This window comes from Terrapene carolina, unplaced genomic scaffold (assembly GCF_002925995.2).
Source record: "Terrapene carolina triunguis isolate 2854851 unplaced genomic scaffold, T_m_triunguis-2.0 Scaffold404, whole genome shotgun sequence".
NCBI lineage: Eukaryota > Metazoa > Chordata > Testudines > Emydidae > Terrapene > Terrapene triunguis.
The window spans coordinates 164,024-188,429 of record NW_020664755.1 but is presented as its reverse complement, the minus strand read 5'-3'; the positions used below and the strand labels follow the sequence as shown (position 1 = coordinate 188,429).

Here is a 24,406-nt window from a genome sequence, read left to right as displayed (position 1 = left end):
CAGATCAGTCTGATTCGGGTCAGCAAGCACTCCGCACCTAGCCCCCTTTTAGGGGGCTGGGTCAGAACCCAAGTCCTGCAGTGACTTGGGTCCAAGCCCTGTCATTTTACAATGTGGACGCAGCTCAAGCCACAGATCCGAGTCGGAAAGCCTGCGTCGTGCAGTGCGAGCCGGGTCCAGCAACTGGCTTACAATGCAGTGTGGACAGTCAAGCTGGGAAACACTGAGTCCATGAGCCTGGGTCCCACAGATCTGGCCTTCATGTGCAGTGTAGACATACCCAGTGGGGTCAGGAGGGCTAGCAAGTCAGCTCTTCTTGGGGAAAGGTGGACACTCCTTAAAGCAACGTTTCTCAAATGCGGCCACCATGGCCACATGTGGCCACCAGCGGCTTTATGTGCAGCCATGACACTCTCCTGGGCGGTGCGGAGGGCGGGGGGCAAAGCATCACGCTCCCCCCCTTTGTTGCTTCTGGATGCGCTGCCCTGCATGGCCTCTGGAGAGAGGTGGGGCACAACACTGCAGGAGCAAGGTGAGTTCTTATCCACGTTGGGGGGAGGGGGTTGGGCGTCAGGCTCCAGCGGTGGGACTCCAGGATCAATGCGGCCCCGGGCTCTGACCGCGGGGCAGGGGGTACTGAGCCCCCCGGCTCTGGCCACACGGCCCTGGCCTCCAGTTGCAGGGCTTCAGCCTCCGGCCCCTGGTTTCAGCTGGGTGGCAGCAGGCGCTGGCCCCTGGTTCCAGTCCCAGACTCCAGCCGCACAGTGGCAGGCGCTAGCCACAGGCACTGACCCCCAGCCCCAACCGCACAGCACTGGCCTCCAACTGCGGGGCTCTGGGCACAGGGCAGCAGGTGCTGACCCCCGGCTCCAGAGCTTCAGTCGACCTCTGGCTCCCACTTCCGGCGGTGCGGTGGTGGGCGCTGGCCCCGGGCTCCCGCCACGCGGCCCTAGCCCCTGGCACTGATCCCCTTCCCCAGCTGCACGGCAGCAGATGCCAACCCACAGCTCCGGCCATGTGGCCCCAGCCCCTGGCGCTGATCCCTTGCCCTAGGCGCCGACCCACAGCTCTGTTCCAGAAAAGTGATATTAACAAACATGCAAGTATCACTTTTCACAGCAGACTTACTAGCTATCTGTGAAAAGTGATAGTTGTATGTTTGTTAATATCACTTACCACTTTCCATAGCCTCCCAGGTGGCTAACTAAGTGTGCTGTGATATTAACAAATATACAAAGATCACTTTTCACAGCAAGCCCCAGGACCCATTAAGCCCTGGATGAGGGGCCAAAGCGGGAGGCAGCATTAGTTTTGTTATTGAGTCTGCCAAAAACCCCTACAAATATAAATGACCGTGATCTGGATGTGACTCTGTGCATATTGAATTGTTTTTCCTAAAGTTAATTAAGTATTTTAGGGGAAACGTGTCAGTGCAGCCACCAGTGAGAGTTGGTGGCCACACTCTGATGCCACCAAACAATTGTTGTGAGAACCCCTACCCTAAAGGGAGCAGATTTATTGTCCAACAAATACGTACTCAAAGCACTTTACAACTGTGAGCCATTAACTCCATTTTTTAGTTGGGGAAACTGAGGCACGGAGCAATTGTAGGGTCTTCAAGGTGTCACAATAGCAGAGTCAGGAATAGAACCCACATCTCGTGAGGGTTAGTCCACTGCTCTAGCCACTAGATCATACTGCTCTGGGAGGCAAGCGGCTCTCCTTGAAGACTCCTTGAATGTCCCAGCCTTGCAATGGCCTTGGCTTCAATGATAAATTCAGTATGGCCAGCCCCAAGCATTCAAAAATCGGGAGCCAGGTTCCAAAACAGTCACCAGATTGGCTTACACATCACGAGATTTAAAAACAATAATAATACTCCATTTGGGGGGGGGGTCCAGATCTTTTGTTTATCATTTTAATACGTATTTATTTCAGAAAAGGGGAAAAATTCAATAAAAAGTTGGACAATGATTTTGAAAAAAAAACATCAATAACAGTTTTGGTAAAAATTTTTACCCCCAAATTCATCAATATTTTCACTTTTTTTGTTTTTTTGCAAATATTGTCCCCCTAACTCACTAGTATTTCTTGAAGATTTTCATTAATATTTTCCCCAAAATCTTTGTGCATTTTCCCAAATCTCCCCCTCCCCCCCAAAAAAATCACTAAAAGTGTCCTGAATATTTTCAGTAATATCGCCACACAATTTTCCACCAGTATCGCCACCCAAAAGTTCACTAATGTTTTCATACACAAAACCCACTAAAGTTTTCAAGAAAACCTTCACTAATATTTTCATGACAATTTTCAGCACTGTCGCACAATTGGTCACCAAAGTTTCCACCAACATTTTCACAGACAAAAAGTCACCCCCAAAAAAATCACAAATATTTTTGTGCAAATGGGTCTGTTTCGATCCCTCTTGATATTTTTCACCAAATCGGTTCATGGCTTCTCAAGCCGCGCTATTTAACCACTCATTACGGCACCTGCTAAGTGCTAGCGGTGACTCATTGAGGCTGGGGTTAGGGGGCAGGGGAGCTGGGTTTGGGAGGAGTTTGACTCTTTCTGAAACTATTTGAGAAACCTCAGGTGTAAAAAGAAACTGAAAAAACCAAAACCAGGTTCCATTTCTCTGGTGTGGGTGGATGGGGGAGAGGCAAGAATGGGGCACTGGGTCTCACTATGGCACACTAAACACACAAAGTGCCCCTGTATTCGGATATGGGCAATGGTTATACTGTACACTGTCTAAACAGCAGTGGGGGTACGTTAGAGCAAGGCGTGGAGTGGATGGGAGTCAGGACTCCTGGGTTCTATCCACAGCTCTGGGAGAGGGGTGGGGGCTAGTGTTCGGAGCAGGGAGCCAGGGCTCTTGAGTTCTTTCTCCAGCTCTGGGAGGGGAGGGCAGTGGGGTCTAGTGGTTAGAGCAGGGAGGCTGGGAGTCAGGACTCCTGGGTTCTATTGCCAGCTCTGGGAAGGGAGTGGTGTCTAGTGGTTATGGGGGGGGCGGCACTGGGAGCCAGGTCTTGTGGGTTCATCACCAGCTCTGAGAGTGAGTGTGGTTCAGTGGTTAGAGAGGGACACTAGGTGCAAGGATTCTTGACTTTACGGCTGATGCTCTGTGCGGCCCTTCGTCAAGACACTTCCCCTCTTTGAGCCTCGATTTCCCCACACACCATCTCAGAGTCGAGAACAAGATTGGGGATCCATTTCCTGCTCTGCCACCGACTCCCTGGGGGAACCGTGGGCAAGTCATTTAGCCGCCCTGTGCCTCCGTTTCCCCCACCTTAACATGAGGATATTAGCACTTCCCTGCCATGCAATGGGGTTGTGAGGAAAAATGCATTAAAGACCGTGAGTTGCCCAGATGCCACAATGACGGGCACCAAATAGAAACCAATCAATAATCCGACCAATCAAAGGCTGACCTTCCCGAAATCCCGCACGTCGAAGAGATCGAAGACTTCAAAGAGTTCGTTCTTGCGCAGGCCGAACTTATCGCAGCAGGTGGAGAGGAAGGTGCGGATGTTCTTGAGACACAGGAACTGAAAAGGAAACAGGAGTTGATGCTTAATCTGCGAGCTCATTGGGACAAGGACTTCCCTTTTATGGCCGCGTGTCTGTGGTAGCCCCATAGGGCCCTGATCCCTGACAGGGGGCCCAGGGGCGGCTGCGTTACATATGCATGATAATAAATTAGGGGTGGCAGGCCTTTTCCTCACCAGTGCCTCCTCTGTGCTGGGACTGGTGGCCACCAGTAAAGCAGCATTGTATCCCACCATTCAATCCCCAGGACAATAGCCTGCTCTGGGCCAGCTCATCCGCTTGATCCCTTGGCTCGGTCCCTGTCTTGGCAGCCTCTGCGCGGGGTTTGTCAAGGGGACAGCAGATCTCAAGAGAGGGGGATCTGGGAATGGTGACAGGGCAGTCCCAGGAGACAGGAAGTTGGAGGGTCAGACAGAAGGTCTGGCTAGACTTGCTTGGACACTTGCCTGGCTTAAGAAGGGTCAGTGGAGCTCTGAGGAAGGAAACCTACAAGGCTGAAGAGAGTTCAGCTTGGCTTCCTGAGTCCCAGCAACTTCCCACATAGATAGAGGGTGGTGGGCTCCGGAGGGGTGGGATGCCTCAGAGAAGGTGCGGGACCCCAAAAGCCATTCCAGCCACCCAAGCAGCAAAGGTTGGTGCTGGGAGATGACATCGGACACAGCCAGGTCATGGCACAATATTTGCAAATGAAGAAGCAGCTTAAGACAGAGTGACACAGATAGGGTGAGATGAGCCGTTTCTGTGCATAAACCTGTTTCTTTAATGCTTCCAGCTCCATGTTGGATTAGATTTGTTCTTAGAGTAATAAATATGAGGCTTTATTTTCACTAACTCTAAGCCTATGGCCTGGTCTACACTAAAAGCTTAGGTCGACCCAGCTACCGTAGCGCAGGAGTGTTAAAAATCCACCCCCCTGAATGGCATAGTTAAGCTGACCTAACTCCTAATGTCGACGGCACTAGTTCGATGGAGGAATTCATAGAATCATAGAATCATAGAATATCAGGGTTGGAAGGGACCTCGGGAGGTCATCTAGTCCAACCCTTTACTCAAAGCAGGACCTAATCCCCAACTAAATCATCCCAGCCAGGGCTTTGTCAAGCCTGACCTTAAAAACCTCTAAGGAAGGAGATTCCACCACCTCTCTAGGTAACCCATTCCAGTGCTTCACCACCCTCCTAGTGAAAAAGTTTTTCCTAATGAATTCATCTGGCGTCCTGTATAAAACAGGCCATAAAACTTCCCCAGAGTAATTCCTAGAGCAGATCTTCTAGAAGAAACATCCTCATTCCCAGAGACTTGGGCCCAGACCATCAGAGGTATTTGAGCTCCTAACGTCCACTGAAATCAATAGGAATTGGGTGCCAAAATACCTTTCAGAAGCTGTGCCTCGGGGACTGCCTGGGGGCAGCGAAAAGGCTAGGGGGGCTATCAACCCCTTCCCAATCCCTGCATTCTGAGGCCCTGCCTGGCCACTGGGGTCATTTAGAGCAGCCTCAAGGGTGCTCTAACTCATCCTCTGCTCCACTAGGAAGCTGAAAATAGCTGTAGTTAAGTATGTTCTGGCCATGAGGCTGGGAACACGGTAGCTGTAGGACTCTTACAAGTTCCACACTGATCCCCTCTGTGGGGAGATTCTCAGGGGAGCTGTTTCCATGCACTTTAAGGCCCCTCTGTGCTGCGCCAGTGTAGCTACACCGGTGGCTTAAAATCCCACCATAGATAAGGCCCAAGTCTGAGCCCTGTTTTATTCACCACCACTGAAATAGACTGAGATGTGTCTCCAAAGCACTGTGAGGTCTCAGTGGTTAGATGCAACCCGTGAGACATTCAAAACTGGCCTAAGATTTGTCTCTTCTAGTTGCTCCCAGAAGAGATGGCTTAGACTCCTGGCCTGCGTGTGCTCTGAATGCAAAACCCACGTGGTGCTGCTGAAACAGCTAAGCTTCAGACCTTCATTGTAGCTGGTCGAAGCTACCCACTCTCCCAGGGGATCTGCTCTTGGAAGGCCTGAAGGCTGAACCGAAGCTGGGCTGGATACAGGTTTTCCCGTCTTGTGAAAAAAAATTGAGATTCCAAACAATTTGCGTGTCCCGAATTGGGTGAAAAGTCAAAAATCTTGGCAATGTTAAGGAATGAATTTCCAAGTTTTTTCTCTCTTCGGGCTGATCAAAATGTTTCATTTCAACTTCCCCTATCTTGTAAATTTCAAAACAAAAAAGGTGTTTTGAGCCAGGAAACCAAAATCATCTAGAAAATGTCAAAATGAAGCGTCTGGAGAACATAAACATTTTTCAAACATTTTGTTGAGCCAAGGAACTCGTCAAAGCCAACCCTTTCCCACAAAAACTTTCGAGGGATTGGCATTTTGACAAAAAAGTCTCATCCAAAAATTCCTGAAAAATCCATTCAGGGTAATCGAAAGAGTTCTTTGTGATGATTTCAAAATGTTTCATTTCCATTAAATTTTTTTAAACTCTAATCATCTTAAATTTTGAAACCAAAAGTCATTTTGAGCTGGAAAAAAACGGAATTTTCCATTTCGAAGCATTTTGAGAATTTCAAAACCGTTTTTCCCCCCCAACATTTTTTCCAACTGAGAAATTTGTCAGTATTGATCCTTTCCCATGGAAAGTTACGACTGGCCTTTTCTGACAAAAAAAAAGCTTAACTGAAAATTCCTACCCAGTTCTACGCTGAACCTTCCTACGTGGATACCACCACGCAGAACAGGGCACCATCACTTGAAGAATGGACAGTGGCAAAGGGACACTTTGCCGACCTCAAATCCCTCAGGGGACCCTCCACCTTGACCTCAGTCTTTGGCACTGCAACCTCCTTGATCATCTGCCCCACTATCCTGGTGTCCTCAACCCCTAAACGACATGTGTCGCACCAGCCCTGCCCTGGGCATCCTGTCTCCCTCTCCAGGCCACGCCCTCTCCCATGGCGGTTAGGCCGTTTCACACTTTAACCACAATTGTCCCCTTCCTGCCAACCTTCTCTCCCACGCCGGCTACGTCAGCAAGCTGGCTCCATCTTACCTGGAGTGGCAGCCTGGGCTAGTGGATAGGGCACCAAGCTAGGGATTAGTAAACATGCGTTCCATTCCCAGCTCTAATCGCTTCTCCTTGCCGTGCCTCAGTTTCCCCTCCCACCTTTAGCCTATAAACCCTTTGGGGCAGGTGTTGCCTCCTGTGTGCACAACACCCCCACAGTGAAGCCCTGATCTTGGTCAGCGTCTCTAGATGTTACTGTAATATTCATAATAGCTTCATGAACCTGCTTTCCCATCTTATAATCTTGGGAGTCATCCTCAACCTTCCGGGTCTCCTTGCATTGCTGTCCCCTTCAAAAGTTTGCCAGAAGAAGCCCACTTTCCTGTGGGGTACAGGAATAGGGTGATATCCCTTTAAATACTGAGAGAGCCCTCTGATGGTGCACATTATGTTCCGTGTTTTAGAAGCCACCAGAAACCAGCCAGAGCAAGCGGCGTGGCCGGAGCTGGGCCTTACGTGTTTGTATATATGCAGTGAACACAATAGGTTATTTGGTTATGCCCACACGGTTCCTTCATAGTCTGTTTTGTGTAAAGAGCAGAAGGCACAACACATGGTCCGGGAGCTCATCCTCCGAGATTCAGCGGAGATTTGAGCTGAGCTCTGCTGAAAACCTGGCCACCTATTCTGGTGCCTAAGTGGGAGCCCAGATCTTTGGACATCCGGCTCCAGTTTGACTAGGAGCTCAACACAGGTCACCAGTGGATGGCCTGGTGTTATGCAGGAGAGCAGACTAGACGATCGAATGGTCCCTCCTCATCTGAAAATCTATGGTGATGAATTTCATTCCCTTGCCCTCTGCCAGTGAATTGGAGACCTAGATGTAAAGATTCCAGACCACCACGGCCAACGACTCCTCCAAATACCTGCTTCTGCTGTTCATCCCCACTGAGGCGGAGGGTCCCGCGCTGGCTGTTGCAGAATGGGACCTATGACACATACTTGGACAGATCTTACATTTCAGCCACGATGCAACAGGCTTTTTAAAGCCTCAACACGGCTGTCAGGAGACCAGGCTGGGAATTTTGATAGGGACTCTATCCATCCTCCCTGCAGCCCAGACAGGAAGCTGTCAGGGTCAGCAGATCAGGAGAGAAGATCTACTGGTGGCAGGGCCGGCTCCAGGGTTTTGGCCGCCCCAAGCAGCCAAAACCAAAAAAAAGCCGCGATCGCCATCTAAAAAAAGACGCGATCGCGATCTGCGGCGGCAATTCGGCGGGAGGTCCTTCACTCCCAGGCGGAGTGAGGGACCGTCCGCCGAATTGCCGCCGAATACCTGGAACTGCCGCCCCTGTCCGGAACGGCCGCCCCAAGCACCTGCTTGAGAAGCTGGTGCCTGGAGCCGGCCCTGACTGGTGGACTGTCTTTGCAGCTATGCAGCTGCAGTGGTTCATCACATCAGCTCCACTGCTCTGGCCGCTTCTTGAATGGCCTTTACCCCAAAGACACAAAAGCCTCCAGAAAAGATCCTGGCAGTACAGATTCATAACATAGCCTTTTTGCTGTTCTAGGCAAATGGTCCAGGTTTAAGGTTTGCATAACAAATCATGTGTGTGTGTGTGTGTGTGTATGTGTGTGTGTGTATGGCATTGTTAAAGGGAAAAAAAATAAGCATTATGTTTCAAAGCACACAAGGAAAGCTGGACAGCCCAGGGACATCAAGGTTTGGAACCCTGTGTGGAGAGGTAGAGCTATTTCTCCTGATTCACCCTGGCAGCCAGAGCAGGTGGGTCCTTTTATTACCAGCTCAGGAGTATTGAAGGGTTTGAATGTCCTGCTGTCAAGTACCAAGACCCTTCGCAGAGATGCGGGGCTACTTCTGCTGACACAGCCCGATGCCAGGACCATGCTGAGAAATCTCTCTGCCAATTCACCCCAATGCCAAGAGGTAGAGCTACTTTTGCTGAGTCACCCCAACGCCATGTCCCTGCACAGAGAGGTGGAACTATTTCATCATCTTTGCACCACCCTCACCGCTCATGCTCAGAAATGCAGCACTATTTCTACTGACTCACGCTTGCTGCCAGACCAGATGGGTCCTATTAATTCCAACCTGGGAGTATGAAAAGGCATGTGCATCCCAGAGAGAATTAAGGTTAGGAACTGAGGAGGTTTTATAAAAAGAAACAGTCAAGCTCAAGAGAAAGCTTAGGTTGAAGTTTATGTTTTGGTGTTGTTTAGATGAGGAAAGGGACAAGCACTGAAGCCCTAGTTGTGTGTTGGTGCTGAAGAGGCTACAGGGAGGAAATACTTTCATGTACCCCCACTAGTCTCTCATCCCAAGGACCAACCAGATTTGGTCATGCTTAGCTTCCAAAATCGTAGCACTTGTCAGTGTGTTATTACAGATCCTAGTCTGTCCCTGATCCACAGAGGATCTGAGTCTATTACAGCACGAGCTATCTCAGGCTACAGCAACTTATTTTTTACACTCTGGAGGTTTCCAGGTCTATCCCCAGTGTATCAGTCAAAATGTTGGCCATCATATTAACATCGCTTGAGACAAGAGCCGGTCGGGAACTTTTCAGGAGAACGTTTTTTCGCTGACAAAATACATCTTAGTCAAAACCGAAACTTTTCACGGGAAAGGGTTGGTTTTGACAATGATCTCTGCTAAGAAAAACAGGCGAAAGAGGTTTTCGACTTTAAAAAAAAAATGTTGAAAAAAGTTCTGAAGTTGTCAAAAGGTTCCGTGTCGACATGAAAAATTTCTCAAGGAAAATTCTGGTTTCTTCTTCAAAAATGTACGCGAATTAGAGTTGAAAAAAAATTGCTTTTCAATCAAATAAGGGATCAAATAAAATGAAACATTTCAAAATGATTGAAACCGAAATATTTCCATTGACCTGAACTGGGGGGGGGGAGACCTGGATTATTGGTTCGTGAAGTTTTTCAAGATTTCAACCTGATTTGGGGGAGGAAACTTTTGCAGGGAACCATGTCCTAGCCCTCTGGGGCCTGACCTAGGCTGAGGGCCGGAGCCAGGGAAAGACCTGCGATATCTTTGGTGAAGATGTGCCCACGGGCTCTGGATCGTAGAAGGGGCGTGTGTTTGGTCTGGCCTATTGGGGAATTCTGATTTTAAACACCCAGGAGGTTTGCGGGCGCTCACATTTGCGGGGGTCTCCAGTTTGAGGGGATGGGGGCACTCGGGCCAAGAAGCAAGGCCTAGCTCCACCCCGTCTCTCACAGGGATGCCTGGCTGCAGGCCCCCCACCCCAGCGACGGGGGGGGGGGCGGGGGGGTCCACAGGAGCTGAGCCACTTCTGCTCTTTAAAATCACTTGTGTTCTCTCCTCCACCCCTGAATTCCCTCCCCCGCTTCTTCCTCTTCCTTTCCCCTGCACCTCCCCCAGTATACCCTCCCCTCCCCCTACTTCCTTTTCCTCACCCCTTCTCCTCCCCCTTCCCCTGCCTGCCTCCTCTCCTCTAAACTTCCTCCTTCCCCCCCATTTACAGTAACTGGAAGCTTCACAGGCCCCGTCAGCGAGTTCATTCACAGCCCGGAGTCCCTGGGCCAGCTAAGCCCACAGAGCCAGCCGCAAGCTGAGCTCATCGGCCGCAAATATGCCCCCAACTCCCTGGTTTCGCTTTCGGCTCCTTGCTAAATTTCAAGGACCCCGAGTTCAAAAGAGAAAGAGAGACTGGGGGAGGGGGGCACGTCAGACCCAGAACCCCGGATTGGAATGCGCCCAGCTCTGGGGGAACGCCTGGGGCCCTGGTGCTAGAACAAGCCAAAGAATCCGGACCTGAACTCAGGGTAACCAGGCCCAACTCAAGGGAGCAACAAGATGCCACTGCCAGCCCTGGGGTAACGGGAACCAGCTCTGCTGCTTGGGGAATGCCCAGGGTGGGGGTGGTTAAGTGGCTTTATGCGCTCTCTTGCATTCCCTGGACACTGGGGCTCCTGGCATCAGTGAGAGCAACCTCAGGGCTGCTCTAACTCATGCTCTGCCCCCTACGGGCCCAAGAGCAGCAGGGAATAGCCACAGAGCAGTGCACGCCAGCTGTACCCCTCATCCACCCCCTTGGGCTCGGGGGGGGAGGGAGGGGTACAGAATACACACAGTTCAGTGTACCCCAGCCATGCTCCCAATCCGACCCCTGTGGGCCCCGGAGTGTAGGACTAGCCACAGCGCAGCACACGGTCCAATCCACTCCCGACACCAGGGGCTGGAGGCTCCTGGCACTGGGAGGATTCTCAGGGGCCAGTGCAATCAGAAGGATCTTAGCATAAGCAAGAATCCAGTGGGTCAAAACTCATCTCTGGTTTGACTCCACCGAACTCAACAGAGCGCTAGTGGACAGAGGCGCCGAGAGGGACTGTAGCCCGGGAAAGTTCACGGCCGCGGGATAGTTCAAGGGGAGAAGGAGCAAACCTTAATTCAGTAAACACCAGCCGTGTATCCCAGACAGGAAGGCTCATCCAGGGGCAAAGGCGTTAACGTACGATTTGGGAGACACAGGGTCAATTCCTAGCTCCGCTCCAGACTCCGTGGGTGACCGTGGGCAGGTCACACAATCTCTCCGTGCCTCAGTTTCCCCATCTGTATCCTAAGGATAATAGCACTGCCCTGTCTCATGGGATGTTGGGATAAATACATTAAAGACTGGGAGGTGCTCAGATCCGACAGTGATGGGGGCCAGCGAAGTACCTTACTTAGCTATCATGCAGGAGCCCATTGCGCTGGGCGCTGTACATACACAGAGCGAAAACACAGTCCCTGCCCCCAAGGACCTCACAATCTGAAGCTTGAAACTGTGAAACCCAAAGGGCACAAACACTAAAAGGCACATAAAGAGAACCCCTACCTTTTTTATTATTTAAAAACTCGGGATTTTAAAGCCAATCTCGTGATTTTTTTTTTTTGATGGGGCTGCACTGTATTTTTTGGAAGACGTGGGGCCGGCGACGTTGCGTGGGACGTGGTAACGTCACAGCCGGGCCGACGACGCTGCATGGGGACTGGCGATGTCGCCTGGGGGCTGGCAACAGAGCGAGGCCACATGGGGGCTGGTGAGGCTGCACCGGGACTGGCAATGCCCGGTTGGGTGGTGCAAGATCCACTGAGAGGCCATGCTCCCTTGCGCCAGCCACATCTCTTTACGGCTGGGGAGGGCTGGTCCGGAAACAGGAAGCTCTGCAGAGCCATCAGAACGGCTTCCTCCTCCCCCGACCCCGTGCTGGGGAAATTGGCTACCGCAGAGAGCAACCAATGAGCGCAACAGGGCTGGCGTTTTCCTCTGACTGCATCTGCACCGCCTGGGCTGGGGATGTCCCATATCAGACCTACCCAGTCGGTGCTGCGCTGCCTGGAGTGCACACTTAGCAGCAAGTGAATCCAGACAGCGTCTGAGCCAGCGGCTCGTCGGTGTCCATTATATCATTGGTGTCAGTGACACCAGCTTAGACCCCACCCCTCGCACTTGATTCTTAGTTACCCCATTCCCCTGCCTTGGGTAGAAATGGTGGGGGCGCCTTTAAACTACCTTTGTGCTCCCCATCGTCTGGGCCCTGCCCAGCTTCTGATCCAAGTTAGAGCAGCCTCGAGGCTGCTCTACCTCAATGGCCCCTGGGAAGCAAAGAACAGCTGCAGCGCGGGGCACTCTAGCCATGCCACTGCTCCACCCCCTGTGGGAGCAGAGCCTGCCCCTTCCACCAGATCCACCGGGTGGGGAGTCCCCCACATGGGTGAAGGGGATGCTCGGGCGGGGCTGTACATTCCCGAAGCAGCCTAAAAGGCTCTTAGCATCACCAAGAATCAAGCCCCCGGGGGACGGCCAGTGGGCTCTGAGCAGCCCCGATGCAGGATGCTAACGGAGTTGCAGCAGGGCCAGGTTTAACCTTGGGGTAAGTCCCACCAGCGCCATGACGCTGCCTCCCTCGCTATTAGCGATTCAGGTGCTCGGTGCAGAGTCCCGCTCTCCTCGCGAAGTCTGACCTGAGCCAGGCTGAGTCTGGGCTGCAGAGACCCATCTCCTCTCTCTGCGGCTGCTCTGGAGACAGGCTCCTCTGTGGCTCGGGGGCCTTGTGCTAGCTGGAAACCACCTGCTCTGAGTGTAGCTGCCCTTTCAGAAACCCCAGAGCTCTGAGGTCTCCACGCCCCCGCAGGGCTCTGAGCACGCTCCCCAAAGGGAATCAAAGCGCAAGGCGAGTTCCCAGGTGAAGGGCAGGTCTTCACTGCAAAGTTAGCCTTTGCAGCCTGGACCCCCAGCCCCTCTTCCGGTTTCATCCACACACAAACCCCGCCCAGCTGGCCCGGCGGGCCAGAGCCGGGTGCCGCTTGCACTTTGCAGTGTGGATGCAGGTTAAAACCACTCTAGTCCTCCAACGCCTTCCCACCCTTCCCCCCATGTGCCCGCAAGGGCAGACAAGTTCTCCCACAAGGATCAGAGCTTAGTGCCGCGCCGAGATCCCCGGGCATGTTCGAGCAGCAGAGGCATAGCGAACGCCCTCCGTACCCTCCGACCGGAGGGGGCCCCGCAAGGAAGGGGGCCCCTAAAAGTGGCAAAATAAATACCGCATTCCAGTTTCTGCATTGTAAGGGGCCCCGCCCGGACATATGTTCGGACGGGGCCACCGTTCGGAGGGGGCCACGTTCTTTGTTGCTACGGCCCTGTCGAGCAGCACGCGGCCAAGCGCAGCAGCGAGGAGTGGACCAGTAACTGGGGTTGGGCTGGGCTGCTCCCGCCCAGGCTAGGCTGAGCCAGGGGCCGATCAGCCAGGCTATCTCTGCAGTGAAGCCCTATCTGGGGTCTGTTGTATATGCCTGCACCGCACTGTGTTTGTACTGAAGAAGGCCGATCAGAGAAGTGTGTCTGGTGCTTGGAAGGGGAGGTTTGGGAATGGTCCCTAGTTCTTGTGGCAGGTAGTTCCACCGGCTGGGACAAGGAGGCTCTGTCTCCTGCACAGACCAGCTTTACCCTGACCGTGGACGGTTCCTTGGGGCCTGAGCAGCAGAAATGTTGACCACAGGCCCCGTCCCAGAGCTTTAGAAGCTTGAAGAGAAAGACCGAGCCCGTGAACTTGCCTCTCTATTCAATGGGAGCTGGCGCTGAGAGCAGCGGGTGGGGCGATGTGCTCACGGGAGCCCGCCTTGCTGAGGAGGCGTGCTGCAGAGTACTGTATGAACTGGAGTTTCCCACGCACTCAAGGCTCCATGCCAGGTCTATCACATGGCTGTCGCTCAGTGACGAAGGCCTGAGTCACTGAGGCCAGGTCTTCGTCCAGCGGAATGGAGTCCCCTCGCCAGCCAGCTGCACACTCCTCAGCGGCAGGGCCGGCTCCGGCTTTTTTGCCACCCCAAGCGGCGAAGAAAGAAAAAAAACAAAAAACGATCGAGCTGCCGCCGAAGACCCAGACGTGCCGCCCCAATAGCGGACGGAGCGCCGCCCCTTTCTATCGGCCGCCCCAAGCACCTGCTTCCTTCGCTGGCGCCTGGAGCCGGCCCTGTTCAGCGGGCTTCCCTCTGTCCTCCAGCGTCACCTCTGTCTTGCTCGGGGTCAGCTTCTCTTCAGCTGTTCTTCAGCCAGGCGCTGACCTCGTCCCGTCCCCGGGCCGCACGGGGGTGGGCAGGGTGATGGGTAGGCAGAGCTGTGCAACGTCTGCGTATTGCTGGTACTTAAGTCCATGTTGTCTGCATGTAGATGTTGAATAGGACCAGCAGGAGAATGGATTTCTGTGGGACTCCACCAGAGAGGAGTCCAGTGGCCGAGGGGCGGTTCCCCATCACTGCTCGTCAGTTGCATCCCTCCAGGAAGGACTTAAACTATTCCCTGGACCCCGTGTCATGGCGCAATGATCCCCGCGCCGTGACCCACCGCACCACGAGACAGGATGCCGGAGTAGATGGGCCATGGGTCAGATCTGATTGGGGCAGGGACCATCTTTTTGTTCTGTGTTTGTACAGCACCTAGCACCATGGGGTCTCGATCCATGAGTGGGGCTGCTAGACAATACCATAATACATAATAATAATATGGCAGTGGGTAGCACACCAGGCTAGCTAGACCGCTGCTCTGATTCAGTGCAGCAGGGGACGAGATGCCAGACTAGATTCCTAGGAACATAGGGATTGCTGGATAGGATCGGACCCGCGGTCCTTGCAGCCCAGGATCTTTTCCCTGACAGTGGTCAGTGCCGGATGGTTCAGAGGAAGGTGGGGAGGTTTGGCAATGGTCCCTAGTTCTTGTGGCAGGTAGTTCCACCGGCTGGGACAAGGAGGCTCTGTTTCCTGCACAGACCAGCTTTACCCTGCAGTAGCAAATGGGGAATAATCTACCCCCCACATTAGGTCTCCTCCTGGTCTCAGAGATCGTCTCAAACCCTGAAGTTTAATCTCCTTTCACAATGTGACCACCAGTAATTATTACAATTCTGGATATTATGTGTATTACGGTAGCAGCCAGAGGCCCCAACCTAGATTGGGGTCCCCCGTTGTGCCAGGCGCTGCACAGACCCCGACCGAGATCAGGGCCTCCATTGTGCCAGGCGCTGCACAGACCCCGGCCGAGATCAGGGCCTCCATTGTGCCAGGCGCTGCACAGGCCCCAGCCGATATTTTTCACCCAGCTCTATTTAGGTGCCAAAGTCCCATTGACTTTCAATGACACTTAGTATCCTGGGGCCCCAATTTACTTCTGAAAATGGGACTTTAGGCACCTAAGTCATGTAGGCGCTTTTGAAAATTGCACCAAGGCAACTTGGGAGCAGCTCTGGGGAGAAGCAGCGAGAGCGAGCAGCTCCCGCAAGCGGAACTGAGGAAGGAACTTGAGTGCAAGCCCAGCAGAATGAAGGGTTTCAGCGAAACAAACAGCTTTGCTCTCTCTGCATCTGCCCGAGTCACACACACGTGCAGGGAGGCTGGTATGTTTCATGTCTCCTGGGAAAGCTCTGATTGGCCGCCCCCTCACCCGTCTTCCCCTGCAACCAAAGGGCCAGAGACTCTCAACCAAGTCTGCGTTCACTCACAATGGAGCAGCTAGCAAGCCTAGGGTTGGATCCAAACGCCCTCTGAATATCGGTTCATGGACTGCATTGAAGTTCAGGTCCACCTCTAATTTACACAGCGCATCATCCATCCCGTGAGACCTCAACAAGGAGCGCTTTGCCACCACTAAAATGCAGCCACCTCTAGGGTAGGACATGGCAGCTGATCAACAGCATGTGGGGATGCTGAGCAGGCATCGCTCACCCGGCACTGAAATGCAGCTACCTCTGGGGTGGGACACAGCAACTGTCCAATGGGACACAGCAACACTGTGCAAGGGATCGCTCGGCCAGTGTTGAAAAGCAGCCACTTCTGGGGTGGGATGCAGCAGCTGCTTAATAGCTGAATAGCAATGGTACACATTGATTGCTCACCCAGCACTGCAATGCAGCTGCCTCTGAGGTGGGATGTGGCAGCTGATCAATGGCACGCAGTAACACCGCACAAGGGATCGCTCACCCAATACGGAAATGCAGCCACCTCTGGGGTGGGATGCAACAGCTGCTTAACAGCTGCACAGCCGCAACGCGCAACACTGCTTCGGACAGAAAGTGAAGGAGAATTAAAACAGCAAGGGGGGTAATTTAGGGAGGCAGAAGGGAATAACTGAGATTAGAAATCGGGTAGAGCACCAGAGTTCACACCCTTGAGCAAATCGCCCTGGGCTCTTTAGTGACCAAAATCCCACAGTGACAGGCGCCTCCGAAATATAGAAGTGGTGAGAGCCTCAGAACAGGTGGGAGCACACAGCAGAGCCAGCCGGCTCTGTGAGTCCAGGATGGGGCCAAGAAAGAACCACAGGGTTGGGCTGTGTCCAGCAGCCTCCATAGAGATCCTCTTTGTAGTCATCACAGCTGAGTCCTCGGTCGTTCCGACCACCAGGGGCGCTCTGGGTGGTCTCCAAAAGGAAAGCACCCCAGTGACGGTGCATTGGGGTCAGTCCTAAAGTCAGGTGGCAACCTGCCAGCAACAGCACTCGGGGGTTCACCATCCAAGGACCAACAAGGCCGGGTCATGCTTAGCTTACAGAAATCACAGTATAACCCAGCACTGATCTCCCTGCAGCCCTTATCCACAGAGAACACGAGCTTGTTACAGCCCCAGAACACAGGGCTCACCCACCCACCACTGAAATGCAGCCACCTCTGGAGTGGGATGCAGCAGCTGCTTAACAGTGGCAGAGCCACAGTGCACAACAGTCAAGGACGGGAAGTGAGGGAGCATTAAAACCGCAGGGGGAGGGGGATTTTGAGAGGCAGCTAGGGAAGCCTGGCTCTTCAGTTCAAGCCACTGTCACATGGAGCTCTGGGGTGTCCAGTTCAATGACCTGTGTGTCAACCAAAATAATTCGCTTACCACCTTCCTTAAAGCTCCCCTCCTTGGGAGAGCCTGGGACATCCTGGTTCCATTGTTCAGTCTGTGGTCACCCTAGGAACTGTCCCGTAACATGGCAACCTCACCCGGGATTTGACTATCTAAACGCCACAGGAGCTGTTTATAGCATGTTCCCCAATCAATGGGGATGTTGTTTTTAAACACCGGGCCAAGTTTACATCTTGTCAAGGCCAGTTCCTGGGGGCAGTAGAGCCTAGTGCGCGGAGCACTAGACTGGGACTCAACAGACCTGCGTTCTAGTCTCAGATCTGTGGCTGGGTGACCTCGGGCAGCTCTGTGCCTCAGTTTCCCCACCTGTAAAATAGGGATACTGGTGCTTACCCCCCTTTGAGATCTACTGATGAAAAGGGAGAGCTAGGGATGATTATTATTCAGGACCCAAGTCCTATTGGGCGACAGGCAGGGAATATATGGACGGCCAAACTCCTATCGACCAGCACTCCCTTGAACCCAGTCTCACAGAGTTTAAGGCTAGATGGGACCATTAGATCACCTAGTCTGTTCTCCTGTGGAGTATAGGCCTCTATATCCCACCCATATACTGAGCCCAGTGACTCTAGTTAGACCAAAGCGTTTCAGCCCTCAAGAGACTAAATTGTTTTGTACCACACGGAGAGACCAGGAGAAACTGAGGCCCCTGTGATGGCAGAGCAGGTGAGACATGCCCAGGTGATCCACCAGACAGGCATAAAACCGCCAACGTCCCTGCCAATTTGACCCAGGGGAAAATTCCTGCTCCGATATGCTTCAGAGGCAAGGGAAGCCCACAGGCTGCATCTAATGATGTGACCGCACAGCACTCCCTATCCGCAAATCTCAAAGAGTTTTATCCTCATCCCCAGAGGGAGGAAACCGAGGCACAGAGAGAGAACGGTCACCCAAGCGTGTCGGTGAAACCCAGGCATCCTGACTCCCAATCTGGTATCCTGTCCACTGGAACCAGGGAACAGGTGGTTCTTGCTGACCCCGGTCGGTAGTCAGCCCTGAAACCTGGGGGATGGCACCGCCACATAGCGCCTTTCCAAAGCAGTTCCACATCGCCATCTGCCAATTGTGCAAATGGGGAAACGGAGGGCCAGGAGGGGAAGCAGCTTCACAGACGGGAAGCAGTGGGAGAGTCTGAAATGGAACATAGACGTCCCAGCCACCCCACCCCTCGCGCCACTCACCCGCACTTCCCTCCCCGACTGGGAATAGAGAGAACGCAGGAAAATGCCCAGCCAGCCTGCTCCAACCCCTAGACCCTGCTTCCCCCCCAGAACCCAGGAGTCCTGATTCCCAGTCCCGCTTGCCTGATCACTTCCCCAGACTTCCTCCCAGAGCTGGGGATAGAACCCAGGAGTCCTGAGTCCCAGCGCCACGTAGAACCCAGTTAGTAAACACTGCGATTGGGACTCAGCAACACACAGTCATGCCAGGGTTGGCCACGCACACGCTCCTGCTCTGACTGGTTTCTGGCAGCGTCTCACACACAGAACAGTGAGCGCCACTCGAGGACGCACAGACCATTTAAAGGGAGACTCCCCTATTCCCACGCACGACACAGGGCCTTTCTTGCCAAGCAGGATTCCAAGATAATTGTCACCCTAGATATGGCGCCCACAGGAAGAGCTCAGTTATCATACACAAGGGCTCATCTAACACAACCCCTCCCCCCCACCACCACCCTGTTTCCTTTTGATCTGGTGTAAATCTGGAGTAAATGCCTTGACCTGCTGGATTTACACCGGGGTAAGTCAGAGCCTGCCCTAGCCGCTCTGTTTCCTCGAGTCTCCGAGGAATAAGAGACTGAGAGCGATTTGCTGCTTTTGTCTCCCCGCGCAATCACATGGGAATGACTGAGACACCCGAGGACTCATTTCCAGAGACAGTCACTGTCTTACCAGTGAGAGAAACGCTGGCCCATTCTGCCCTGCCATCCTCAACCCAGGCCACCGCCAGCACCGATCAGTGCCCCCCCCCCAGCCCCAGAGCATGTGTCAGGGGTGGAAACCAAGCCCGACTTTTGCCTCATCTCAATACACCCGATTCAGGCTTTTCCATCCCTTCTGACCCTCCCTTGAGCCTAGATCAGATTTCATGGAGGCTGAATTCACCTCCTGGCCACACTTTCCGGATCTCACACACTTGGGCCTGGTTACTTAAAAGTAACACCAACCTAGCTGCATCGGTTAGGGGTGTGGGTTTTTAGCGGCCTAGCTAAGCTCTAGTTTGTAGGGATGCGACTATACCAGGAGAAGAGGGCCGGAGAACCAACATCAGCTAGACCAGCAAAAGCTCTCTTAGGAGAGGTCTACATTAAAAATGTTGCAGTTATAGCGGCCTAGAAGTGCCTGTGCCGATATCGTTTATTTTGTTGTACGATATAAGCGATACTGATGGAAGCACGCTTTGCCATAAGCTGTGTCTATACTAGGAGGGTTTGCCGGTGCAGCTATTCCAGTATAAACCAGGTCTTAGAGTCCACACTAGGAGGGCATGGCTGGTATAGGTGTGCCGGGAAAACTTAAGTTTAGACGTAGCTTGAAGGTCCATTCGCACCGGCATCTTTCGTAGCAGGGCAATTGTTGTATGTGGGGTTGTTGCCAAAGTTGGTCCAATCTGACCTCGCCCACCTTGTCTCTCTAATAGCAGGACCATGAGAGCGCTGGGAAAGGAACCCAGGAATCTTGACTTCCAGCTTCCCCTGATCTAACTACTAGACCCTTCTCCCTTCCCAGAGCCATGGATGGAACCCAGGAGTCCTGACTCTCATTCTCCCCTGCTCTAACCCACTTGACCCCACGCCCCCCCCAGAGCTGGGAAGAGGATCCAGGAGTCGGGGCTCCCCAGGCCTGTCATAAATTCCCCTCCCCCAAATGCACGCTGCACACACTCACCCATCCGGTGGTTAATGCAGCTCTAAAGCTCAAATTTACTTTGAGAAATGGTCTTATTAAAGCACAAGTCTGAGCGTCAGGACTCCTGGGTCCTGTCTCCAGCTCTAGGAGGGGAGCAGGGTCTAGGGGTAATGGGGCGGGGGCTGGGAGTCAGGACTCCTGGGTCCCATTCCCAGTGCTAGGAAAGCAGTGAGGTCTAGTGGACTGGACCGGGAAGGCTGGGAGTCCGGACTCCTGGGTTCCTTTCCTTGCTGCCATTGGCGTGTTGTGAAAAGCTCCAATTCTGCCCACTTTGAGTCTCACACCAAGCCCCAAAACTAAGGGCCTACCCACTGCCCCAGCTCGGGGCCCACCGAGCCTGGCACCCCCCAATTCCAGGCACAGCTCCACGGCTTAGCATCCCTCTCTCTGTCCCCTCCTGTGACGGTCGGTCCTCTACAGAGCCGGGGCCTGCTCGGGTCTCCCCACCGGGGGCTTTGCGGCTGGGACTCGGAGTCTCCACCCTCCTGCTCAACAGGGCTCATCAGCCCCCACCCCACCATCGTTCACCCTCCTGCCTGCACCCCAACCCCAGGGGAGCTGCCCCGGTGCCCTGGCCCTGCTCCAGGGGCTGCACTCCCGTGTGCCAGGGCATCAGGGCCTGGTTCACCCCAGGGCCCTCTCAGCCCCGCCCGAGCCATCCCCGCTGTTAACCCCTTAGATGCTGAAGGGTTCATTGCTGGTGCCTGCTTCCCCCCACTGGATCCCATTTCCTCCCCACCCCCAAAGACAGAAATGCCTGCAAGCACCCTCCTCCCCCACCACCCACCTTCCTGTTAACCCCTTAGCTGCCAGGTGAGGACGCATGTAAGACTCCCCAGTTCCGTGTTAACCTCTTAGCTGTCAACTGGGGCCCATAACCACCCACCACCCTGCTGTTAACCATTTGGCTGCCGGCTGTCCCAGCAACTCCCCACCCCCAGACACACACACTACTGTTAATCCCTTGCTTGACAACTGGGTCCCATAACCCCCCCTCCATCTCTCTCTCAAACACACACACAGCGTTAACCCCTTAGCTATCCGCTGGACTCCATGTTAACCCTTTAATTGCCAACTGGGTCTCAATCCCTCCCCTTTTTTTGGTGGCTATTAACCCCTTAGCTGCCAGTGAGCCCCCATAAGCCTTGCCTCCCCCTTTGCTGTTTACCCCTTAGTTACCAGCTTGATGCCATAAACTCCCCCGCCCCGTGGACATTAACCGCTTCACTGCCAGCTGGATCCCATAAGTCTCCAGCTCAGCTCCCAGATTAACACCTTAGCTGCTGGGAGGCTGGAGGGTGCCCGGCCCCATTCCTCCCCCAGTTCTCCCGCTCACCCACCTGGGACATCTGGGGCCGCAGGTTGATCTCCCGCAGGTTGACGGCGTGGGGCATTAGGTTGTTGAGAAGCTGGCAGAGCAGGACGCCGTCGCGCAGGGCCTGAGCCAGTTCGCACACCTGGGCGCCGGGCCAGGTCACCCGGTGGTTGGGGGGCAGCACCCGGCACTGGATCAGCCAGTTGGCGCATTGCTTCCACAGCTCCATCTCCCCAACTGAGCGTCCTCGCTGGCTGGCTGCTGACTGCTTCTGCTGCCTCCGCCTCCTCCTCGTGTCTGGGAAACCGATGCCTGAGAGCGACAGCTTCCTCTTTTGCAACTGACAACACCAAACCACAGAGCAAGGGAGCCCATGTGGGGGCTGGGGTGGAGCAGGCCTGGGAGCTTCTCCCTCCCGCACCCCAGGGAGGAGCTGCAAGGGCAGGGTGCCCCTTCCCTCCAGGGGCATCAGAGAGAGCTGCTGTGGTGAGCAGGATAAGTGCTGGCAGAGGAGACAGGCCCCTTTTAAAAGCACCTACTGGGAAAAAAAGACAGTTAGTTCCTGTGCGCACATAGCTTGGGGAGCCGGGACTAGACCCCTGGTCGCTCTGCTCTGCTCCCAAAGACTTTGGTCCCCTGAGCTAAAGGAAAACCTCCTCTGCTTGGGGCAGTAGTAGACACCTTATCTTCTCTATAGGACTGGGCAGTATGCTCTTGCTGTCTCTTTCACACACGTGCACCATGTGGCAGGCAGGTCAGTATGATACCTGTTTCACAGGGGGGGAAACCGAGGCACAGAGCAAGGGAGTGATATGCCAAAGATCAGCTAGGAAGTCACCACCAGACTTAATAGAAGCGACTCCCTGTTTCTGTCATAAGGAGGGCGGGTGGCCATTCTCTGCGGCGTGTTTCCCCCTCGTAAGGCAAATCGGTTCCCATCGAGCACAGCTGAGGGGGTGACAAGCAGCAGAGACACAGCCAGTGATCTGAGCAGTAGAAGCAACAGGTGGGTTTGCTTTTTCGGGGAGATCATGGGAAGGGGCAGGCTGGGGAGCTGGTATCTACAGTGAGATGCCCTGGGTGGGTCAGCTTCTGTACTGAACCTAGAGCAGTCTCCATCCACTAACACGCCCCCCTCCCCCCCGCCTTCTGCAAATTCCTAGCAGTGCTTCCAACCCTATCTCCTCCTCCCACCTTCTCCATTTAAATCCCTGTGCTGCCACCTGTTTGCCCGAAGTGTCCACTAGGGGTCACGCTTCTCCACATTTTGCAGCGGAGGAGGCAGCGCTTGCAGACAGATTTGTGAGTGGACCGTAGTGGGGGTTGGGCTCAACCCTGATGTCTGAGCTCTGGGTTTACAACTAAGGCTCCGTCTACACTACCCGCCTGAATCGGCGGGTAGAAATCGATCTCTCGGAGATCAAATTATCGCATCTCATCGGGACGCGACATTCGATCCCCGAATCGACGCTTGTACTCCACCAGGGGAGGTGGGAGTAAGCGCCGTCGACGGGGGAGCCGCGGAGGTCGATTTGCCGCCGTCCTCACAGCGGGGTAAGTCGGCTCCGGTACGTCGAATTCAGCTACGCTATTCGCGTAGCTGAATTTGCGTATCTTAAATCGACACACACACCCCCTGTAGTGAGGACGTAGCCTCAGTGTAGACATAACCCTAGGGGTGCCTGGCCCTTCACACCCACACAGCTGGGATCTAACCCTTTACCTGGGCTAAATGGTTGTATCCAGATTGTATCCTCAGGGTGGGGGGGTGGAATATGGAGACAGAATCTATCTATCCCCATATTCACTGATTCATCTATTCCCATTAACAACCCAGACTCTGTTTGTCTATAGCAGTGGTTCTCAACCAGAGGTACGCGTACCCCTGGGGGTACACAGGGATCTTCCAGGGGGTACATCAACTCATCTAGATATTTGCCTAGTTTTACAACAGGCGACATAAAAGCACTAACGAAGTCAGGACAAAGTACGATTTTATACAATGAGTTGTTTATACTGCTCTATGTACTACCCACTGAAATGTAAGTACAATATTTATATTCTAATTGATTTACTTTATAATTGTATGGTAAAAATGAGAAAGTCAGCAATTTGTCAGTATTCTAATACTGTGCTGGGACACTTGTATTTTTATGTCTGATTTTGTAAGCAAGTGGTTTTTAAGTGAGGTGTAACTTGGGGGTACACAAGACAAATCAGACTCCTGGAAGGGGTACAGTAGCCTGGAAAGATTGAGAGCCACTGATCTATAGCTGTGGTTTTCAACCTGTGGTCCTCGGACCCCTGCAGATCCACAGACTATGTGTAAGATTTCAAAAGGGGTTCAGACCCCCTTTTGAAAATTTTATGGGTCCACAAATTTAAAAAGGTTGAAAGCCGCTGATCTATAGCCATGCGAACTGTTTGGAAACTGATGATGTGTTTCACAATTTTTTTTAAAGCTCATTTTCTCAAAAATGTTCAAAAACCCACAGAAAAATGTTTTCGTTTTTTAGTTGTGAGGGCAGGAATTGTCTCTCACTGTGTGTCTGGGCAGCACCTGGCACAATGGGGGCCCCGATCTCGGTCGGGGTCCGTGCAGCCCCTGGCACAACAGGGGCCCCGATCTCTGTCGGGGTGTGTGCGGTATCTGTGTTTGGCTAAAGCATGTTTTCTAGAAAGGCATCCAGTCTGGATCCGGAGACGTCAGAGATGGAGAAGCCACCCCTTCCCTTGGTAATCTGTTCCAATGGGTATTCCCCCTCACTGTTAGAAATACGTGCCCTATTTTCTAATTGGAATGTATCCAGACTTCCCGTCCAGCCATCAGCTTCTGTGCTCCCTGGGAGGGTACTTACCCAGCGTGATCAAGTCACCACATTTGTGGTCATGGGTTTGGAGCTGATGTGAATCCAATCTCAATGCCAGGTCATTTCCTGCCCAGTCACCCAGCTCCGAGTTCCCCAGCAAAGCACCTGCAAGGTAGGTAGGTTTATGAGTCACCACTTGAGAATGTCCCAGCCTGATGAGGTCAACTTCTCAATCAGCGACTCCAGAGCCTGGAGAAAACAAGAGGGAAAATAAATGTTTAATGCTGGATTAATCGGCAAATGAACTGTCCCACAGGGCAGTTATTTCTCTCTGCTTCTCCGACAAGTACATCCCTGTTTCTTTCTCCTACCCCTTAGGAGTGGGA

At 53.3% G+C, this 24,406-nt stretch overlaps 1 protein-coding gene across 1 annotated transcript in view; it reads right to left on the bottom strand.

Moving 5' to 3' along the window:
- Positions 1-21,485, bottom strand: part of VAV1 (vav guanine nucleotide exchange factor 1) — a 53,458-nt gene extending 31,973 nt beyond the window's left edge. The window contains exons 1-2 of the mRNA XM_026658167.1: positions 21,236-21,485; positions 3,435-3,551 (exon numbers count right to left, since the gene is read on the bottom strand). Coding sequence (XP_026513952.1) covers positions 3,435-3,551; positions 21,236-21,439 — 321 coding nt within the window. The 5' untranslated portion in view covers positions 21,440-21,485. The remainder of the gene's footprint in view (positions 1-3,434; positions 3,552-21,235) is intronic.
- Between the last annotated feature and the right edge of the window lie 2,921 nt (positions 21,486-24,406).